At 32.5% G+C, this 8,750-nt stretch overlaps 1 protein-coding gene across 1 annotated transcript; it reads left to right on the top strand.

The window, feature by feature from the left end:
- Positions 1-608: 608 nt before the first annotated feature.
- LOC128547656 (uncharacterized) lies at positions 609-1,917 on the top strand. The gene has a single exon (XM_053520705.1). The coding sequence runs from the start codon at positions 733-735 to the stop codon at positions 1,813-1,815; it is 1,083 nt and encodes a 360-aa protein (XP_053376680.1). The 5' UTR covers positions 609-732; the 3' UTR covers positions 1,816-1,917.
- The last annotated feature ends 6,833 nt before the right edge of the window (positions 1,918-8,750 follow it).

The following is an 8,750-nucleotide window of genomic DNA, read 5'->3' as shown; positions in this document are numbered from 1 at the left end:
CAGGTTCAATACCTAAACACAACTGATGAAAAGTAGACCAATCTGCCTTTTCATAATTATATTTTGTCCCATATTTCTGTTCTATATTTTCTTGTATTTTTGTATTTAATGATATATATATAAGGGGAAGTGGTCTGATCCCATGTTATCATTAACTACTCCCCATGCCAATTGTGCCGAAATCTTGGGACTGGCCAAAGTGAGGTCTATACAGGAGAATATACCTCTACTTTTGTCTAACCTTGTGGGAGTACCATCATTCATAATAACCAAATTATGATTTTCTGCCCAGCTCCAAATACCCCTACCCCTCTTATCTATGTAATTTGACCCCCAATTTTCATGATAAGCATTAAAATCACCTGTTATCACACAGTCTTGTAGATTGTTATCTTGAACAAGATGATCTGTTATCTTGTTCAGTGATTCCAGGTTAACTCCCCTTGCATATAAGTTAACCAGGAATAGAGGAGATCCTGCTGTATATATTTTTATCAATTGAATTTCATAGACCTACTCCCCATCTTTGTCCCTGGGGCTGTCTACAGTGATCACCTCATAGTTAATTCCATGCTTAATATATATTGCCAGACAATAGAGTCGGACAAAGGATTTTCAATATCACGTGGTCATTTAGTGAGCGGTCACTTCAATAAAACCGGTTTAGCGACGGATAAACATCAATAGAGTGATAGTAGTTGGACATATTTGAGTTTCTTTAGCTGTGTAACTATGCATTCAAGACGTGGAAACAGAAGTGAATCTTTAGGTGGATCTTCTGTTAATACGGAATTAAGTAAAAAAGAAAATAAAAGTGACAGATTACGGAAGGAGAGTGAGAAAACTGACAAGCAAGCTAAAATTGATGAATTGATGTCTCTACGGACAAAAGGAGATATGAAAGCGTGTAATTCAGATGTTCAGGACAATCAGGATGAAGATTCAGTGTTAAACTTTAAGGTTCTGATGAAAATAGTGACAAGATTAGAAGAGAAAGTTAATGAGCTTGCCTCAAAGGAATACATAAATACAGCTCTGGATAAACGGCTAGAAGGTCTGGTGAGTGAAAAACTCTTTAATGATAAGCTTGATGTATTAAAATCTGACATTGGCAATGACATTAAATTAGAGATCGATAAAGTATACGAACAGGTCAGATCTGTCAAGTCAAGGTTGAAATCATCAGAGTCTGAAATAGAACAATTAAAAAACTCTAAAAGTGATCTGAGAGAAGAAGTAGAGAGAGTTAAAGGAGAAAATGATAAGCTTAAGGAACGGAACAAGGAATTAAATAGTAAGATAAACTATGATCACGACAGAATAAAATACAGTGAGTTCCAATTGAACGAGTTAGAGCAGTATACCAGAAGAAATAGTGTTCGTATTTATGGTTTGGACGATGCAGACAGGAACGAAAGTCCAATGCAAACTGAGGAAAAGGTCGTGAAACTGTTAAAGAACAAACTAGACATGTCAATAGAGGTCACAGACATTGACATAGCACACAGACTAGGGAAGTTTAGTGTTGATGGGAACCGACCAGTGCTTTGTAAATTTGTACATAGAACACACAAACTAAACGCGATAAGTGCTAGGAAAAAACTAAAAGGCTCCAGAGGCGTAATCAGAGAAGATTTAACTTTGAAAAACGCTAAAATGCTAGAAAAACTGACGTCAAAAGAAGAAGTTGCCAACTGCTGGTCTGACGAGGGGAAGATAATTGCCCTGTTAACAAATGGGAAGAAAATGAAAATAGACATGTACGTTAACCTGGATAGATCATTGTTAGCATCTGATTTTGATAGTACATCTTGATTTAAAAATCAAAAGTATGACATATCTATAGAAAGTGTTAAAATGGTATGAAATGTTATTGTTTTTGACTGTCAACTAACTGTACATGTAATATATATAGGTGTTTTTTGGGGGTTTTTTTCTGTTTTTTTTACAGCAAAGTTTTGTTTCCGACACTGAATTCGGCACATGCTAAAGTTCATTTAATAAAAAAATATTATATTTAGAGTACAAATATAAAAAAAAAACAGTATAAAAAGTCACTCTCTTTGCTGTTAACTGTCAAATACCGATGCCGTGTGTAACACGTGCTTCTATTTATTTATTTATGCAAATTAGCTGTCTCGGTTATTGACGTACGCACTGTCGAGATAAGCGGAAGCTGATTGGTTAGTTTTTGTTTTTCGCCTCGGTTTGGTCAATGATTCTATTAATAGAGAAAAAGGTTATTTTGATTTTGTATACATATTATATAAAATAAACGACGTAAGTTAGATTAATTGAAAGGTCAATTAAATCAATGTAGCCGTGATAGTAAAGAATAAAGGACATTACATCATAACTTTGTTTTAATATATCAAAAAAGTGTGTTTTTGGTTTAAGCGGCGTACATGTACACAACAAGTAAATTATCCAAGTCATAAGCGGCCAAACCAGGAAATAAAACGAAAGTTACATGTAAAAACACTACTACATGTTATTTGCACAATGTTTGTTTGATGTATTAACTGTATTTAAATAGTTCAATGTGCGAGATGTAATAACAATTTATTTCTAATAGTACAGTTAGCACATGCGATGAATTGACAATGGGGTTTAATACTCATTATCTTTTTCTCTCTTACATGTTTAGATCTACATGTATTACTTTTTATCAGTGCTATTATCTTGGTAAATGTCTTTTTAGTATGTTAGAGTATTTTTTCCTCGACTCAATACTTATGTAATTAACACAGCCTTCAACAGTTAAAGCAAACACAAATGGAAACTTTGCTTAATTGGTCATTTTTTTTTTGTTTTGTTTTTTCTTTGTAATTTTTTTTCTCAAATGCAGCACTGGAAAACTCAGGTTCAGATTCAAAAGAAAATGATATTATACTTTTTAATACATTTTCCATGTAAAATACATGCTTAAAACATGACTGAATCTATAACATTTGTTTCAATGAATGTACAAGGGTTAGGGGATAGTAGGAAAAGACGGGATGTTTTTAATTACTTAAAAAGGAAAAAACATAATATATATTTTATACAAGATACACATTTTACAGATAAAGAAGTGATATATATTCGTGCACAGTGGGGTTACGAGTGTTATTTCAGTAACTTTAGCAGTGAGTCTAGAGGAGTAGCGATACTTATAAATAATAACGTTGAGTTTAAATTTAAGAGTATAGAAAAAGATCAAAATGGTAACTTGATCATTTTACATGCATTTTTAGCAAATATTAACTTTATCATGATTTACCTTTATGGCCCGAATACAGATGACCCAGGTTTTTATTCTTATATAAAAGACAAAATTGCACAACTGGAGAACCCATTTATAATTGTTGGTGACTGGAATTCGGTTTTAGACCCAAATATAGATTGCTTTAATTACTTGAATATTAATAACCCTAAAGCCCGTGAAGTTGTTCTCCAAATGATAGAAGAGTATAATTTAATTGACTGTTGGAGAGAACAAAATATAGAAGAAAAACAATATACATGGTTTAAGAGGAATCCTGTAAAAAAGGCTAGACTAGATTTTTTCCTTGTTTTTGGGAATTTGTTTACTGATATGAATCATGTAGAAATTACACCTGGCTATAGAACTGATCACTCAATGATTTTATTAAGTATTGAGTTTGGAAAATTTATAAAGGGTAAATCATATTGGAAATTTAATAAATCTTTACTCCGAGATGCTGAATATGTAACACAAATTAAAAGCTTGATACAAGAAATTAAAGTAAGGTATGCACAAGAAACACAGGATTCTAATGAACCATTAGAAGAAATAAGCAATGAAATCATAAGATTGAATATTGATGATAAATTATTTTTTGAGACATTATTAATGGAGATAAGAGGCAAAACTATTTCTTATTCTGCATATAAAAAGAAATAGGACAGTAAAAGACAAGACATTTTAATAAGTGAAATAAGCCAAATAGAGAAGCAAAATAACATTGATTATAATTTACTGGAGACAAAAAAAGCTGAATTGACTGAATTAAGATCAAAAATAATGCAAGGAGTCAGCAAAATGGGTTTCAGATGGAGAAAAGCCTACTAAATATTTCAGTAATCTAGATAATAGGAGTTATATTTCAAAAATAATGAACTGTCTGTTTTCATCATCTGTTACTTTACTATCTAGCCAAAATGAAATTATGAATGAAGCAGTTAAACACTATAAAAATTTGTATTTATATAGACACACTGAAAACATTGATTTAAACAACATTTTGTTAAATGATAATATACCTAAGTTAAGCGAACATGAGAAAGAAAGCTTAGAAGGATATTTAAGTTACACTGAAATGTTGGACAGTCTAAAGAAAATGTCTAATGATTCCTCACCAGGAACCAATGGTTTTACTGCAGCTTTTTTAAATTCTTCTGGAAAGATATAGGTCATTTTCTGGTACGGTCTATTAATCAGTCTCTGGACACGGGAGAATTATCTGTTTCTCTTAAACAAGGGGTCATAACTTGCATACCAAAAGGTGATAAAGATAAACGATATATAAAGAATTGGCGGCCCATTTCCTTGCTAAATGTATCTTATAAAATTGCTTCAGGCAGCATTGCCCAACGTTTGAAAACAGTATTAGGTAAACTCATAAGCGAAGATCAAACTGGCTTTTTATCAGGAAGGTATATGGGTGATAATATAAGGTTAGTGTATGATGTTATGCAATATACAGAAGAACACCAGTTACCAGGAATGCTCTTGCTAATTGACTTCTCAACGGCTTTTGACTCTATTTCTTGGACATTTATGTACAAGGTCCTAAGATTTTTCAATTTTGGAGAAAATATTATAAAATGGATTAAATTATTTTATACTGATATTGTATCAAGTGTAACCATTAATGGGCATTTATCAGATTGGTTCAGGGTCCAACGTGGCTGCCGTCAGGGAGATCCCCTTTCCCCTTATATTTTTATACTTTGTGCTGAGATATTAGCAATTTTGATTAAACAGAATGAAAATATTAAAGGAATCAGATTAAACAACATCGAATTTCTACTCTCCCAATATGCTGATGACACTACTATAATGTTAGATGGAACTGAAAAGTCTTTGAAAAATACCATGCAAACTTTAAATGTTTATGCTAAACTTTCAGGTCTTAAAATCAATGTAGAAAAAACTAAAGCTATATGGATTGGTTCAATGAAAAAAGCAACTTAAGGATTTGTCCCGAACTCAATTTACAGTGGGAATCAGAATCTTTTAAATTACTTGGAGTTATTTTCACTGTTGACCTGAACAACATTATTGAAACTAATTATTTGTTGGAAATTGAAGAAATTAAGAGATTATTTATTCAGTGGTCAAAAAGAAAAATCACTCCAATTGGCAAAAATGTGGTGATTAAGACTTTAGCATTACCAAAAATAAACCACCTCATTATGAGTCTACCAAACCCTAGTGATGAAATTGTCAAGACAATTCAAAATATGTTTTTCAAATATTTGTGGTCTGGGGGCCCAGACAATATAAAACGTAATATCATAACTCAGTCATATGAATATGGAGGACTCCGAATGGTAAATCTGAAGGTGTTCATGTCAGCTTTGAAGATAACATGGCTTAGAAGATACCTTAATAACAATACTAAATATTTTAATCTAGTGAAAGATATATACCCTTTCCTGGAAGATTTGACAAAATATGGAAATGACTTTTTGAAAAAAAAATAACTACTGTCAAAAACATGTTCTGGAAAGATGTGTTCATAGGTTTCACACAATTGAGCTTACAATGCCCAAACTCATGGAGTGAATTTTGCTCCTTACCTGTCTGGTATAACAGTATGTTTAAAGTTGGAAGAACAAGTATTTGTTTTCCAAGATTTGTAAGAAATGGCATTATTTTAGTTAATGATTTCTTAGATGGAAATGGAAATTTTTTGTCCTTTAATGACTTTATTAATAAGCATAATATAAACACAAATTTCCTACAATATCAAAATATTGTAGAATCTATTAGAAGTTTTCTTAACAGTCTGAGAATTCCTCATCATGCAAAAAAAGAACACAGTCCTGTACAACCTTTGTCAATCAAAATTGTCAATAGTAAGAAGAAAGGTTGTAGATTTATTTATGACTCACTGCTAAAATCTAGTAAGTTTCCATGTTCTAATAGAAAATGGTGTGAAGAATTAAACCTGAATGTTAACTTTAATTGGTCATCTATATATAGACTCCCATTTATTGTCACTAAGAATTCAAAGTTGCAGTGGTTCCAGTACAGAATAAACCATAGAATACTAGGAACAAACTCTTTGTTAGAAAAAATGGGCATTAAAAACAATAATTTGTGCAGTTTTTGTAACAGACCAAGTGAAACTATAAAACACCTGCTATGGGACTGTGAATTTACTACTGCTTTTTGGAATGATGTAAAAAGATGGCTAAGGGACAAATGTACCAATTTAAATACAAACTGGTCTATTGTGGATGTGATTTTGGGAAATGAAAAATTTAGTCAAGCTACAACAAATCTAATTTTAGTGGCTAAATATACAATATTTAAATGTAGAATGAATAATATATTTCCAAATATAGTGATGTTCAGAACCGAAGTGGAATTTCTATTGAAGACAGAGATGTTTAATGCCAAAAAAGATAGTAAATTAAATAAATTCAGAGAAGTATGGAGTGAATATGCTTCTTTGCTTTTGAATAGAGATTAATTACATATTTAGAGGTCTATTATCTTTTTTCAGCGCTGCACTGAACATTTTCTGTTCATCTATTTTTTTCTCCCTTTTTTCACCTTCAGTACTTATAGTTTGCCTTTTGTTTTCCACCTTGTTCAAGGCTCCATTTTACTTTGTAAATGAGTCTTGCAACAGACTCTCACTGATCTTTTCTCCTTTATAACATGTTTTTTACGTGTGTTTTTTTTTTCGCCCTTATATGTCTTCCTATATCATAAATTGACAGAAGTAGTGGTATCCTTTTACTGTTGTAGTGTACTGTCTTGTTTATGTGTGTATGTATGTTGTCCGTTCTTTTTTGTGTAAAAATTGGGTAGACATTTATTCATAAGAAATTAACATTAAGATCTGTCAAAAGTAACATGGAAATTGCCTAGTTTGAAATGCTTTACTATTATCTCTTAGATAAAATCAACTTTAATGTTTATCATTCTCCTTTCACCATTTATAACAAATTAATGTCTAATAGTAAAGAACTTATTTTATAATTTAGTATCTCCCTTACTGGTTGCTTGAAAATACATATTTTTGGTTTACATCTGAACCATTGCCTAGCTTGGCGCGGTTGGTTTTACCTTTGCTGGCTGTGTAGAGCATTGTCGGACTGCATGGAGATGCAGGCTGTTTGTGATCTACACTGGTTGCGGGTGTGGAGCCAACAGCGTCCAGCATGGTGCAATCTGATGGGCGTTTGCATTGATCTCTATTCAGTCAGTACCTTTTTTTGGTAAATACCCCTTAGAATATGGTGCAGTCTGACGGTTATTTGCATTGATCTCTATTCAGCTAGTACCTTTTTTGGTAAATACCCCGTAGAATATGGTGCAGTCTGATGGTTATTTGCATTGATCTCTATTCAGCTAGTACTTTTTTGGTAAATAACCCTTAGAATATGGTGCAGTCTGATGGTTATTTGCATTGATCTCTATTCAGCTAGTACCTTTTTAGGTAAATACCCCTTAGAATATGGTGCAGTCAGATGGTTATTTGCATTGATCTCTATTCAGCCAGTACCTGTTTTTTTTGGTAAATACCCCTTAGAATATGGTGCAGTCAGATTGTTATTTGCATTGATCTCTATTCAGCCAGTACCTGTTTTTTTTTTGGTAAATACCCCTTAGAATATGGTGCAGTCTGATGGGTGTTTGCATTGATCTCTATTCAGCCAGTACCTTTTTTGGCTAATTACCCATTAGAATACTTATTAATATGGTACTCCGCCCAAGATTGGAGAATGACGTCCATATAGAAATTTAGCTGTCTTTATATAAAAAAAATTAATAAGAGGTAGTATGTAAGGTTATGATATTTTAAGTAGTTCCATAACAAACATTGTTAATGTAGTCTTTTCAAAAGCCATAGAGCTTGTATGTTATCATATTTATGTGATTTGTGGAATAAAATATATGCCCATAAAAAAAAATATATATATATATTGCTAGTCCCCTTGCAATAATCCCTCTTCCTGTTTTTGGATTGGAATAATGCTTAAATTCTGAGTAGTATCCAGGAATAGTCCTAATGCGATTACTAGTAAATTTCGTTTCCTGGATACATACTATATCAATATGAGGGTTATTTTCTAGAAAAAGTTTTAATTCTGTATGTTTGACACTAGTCAAAAAAACAAAGAAAAATATCAAACAGGGAGTGCCACGCACCAAAAGCGCAGCCTCCTCAAAACGAACCCCCCAGCACGCAAACGCGTGCACCACACACACACACTCAAAGCTTACACATCAGGACAAAACGAACAACACACACACACACACTCAAAGCCAACACATAAGGACAAGACGAACAATAAGCATACACACACGCGCGCACACAAAGTCAACACACAAGGACAAAACGAACAAACAAAGGAACACAGTGGAACAAACCTTGTATATTGAAACTAATAAGTTCTAGAGACTTAGACATGATTGATATATATTACCTCCCCCTACTTTATTACTCAATACTGTTTTAATGAATGGAGACTTGATCAATTTAGTAATTTGTTGTCTGCCACAT

The sequence above is a fragment of the Mercenaria mercenaria genome, chromosome 13 (assembly GCF_021730395.1).
Source record: "Mercenaria mercenaria strain notata chromosome 13, MADL_Memer_1, whole genome shotgun sequence".
Lineage (NCBI taxonomy): Eukaryota > Metazoa > Mollusca > Bivalvia > Venerida > Veneridae > Mercenaria > Mercenaria mercenaria.
Note: the sequence above shows the minus strand (reverse complement) of the source record. Positions and strands in the feature narration are given on the sequence as shown.

What these genes read in the sequence shown, in the direction of transcription:
- LOC128547656 (XM_053520705.1), top strand. Translation starts at nt 733, where the DNA reads ATGCATTCAAGACGTGGAAACAGAAGTGAATCTTTAGGTGGATCTTCT.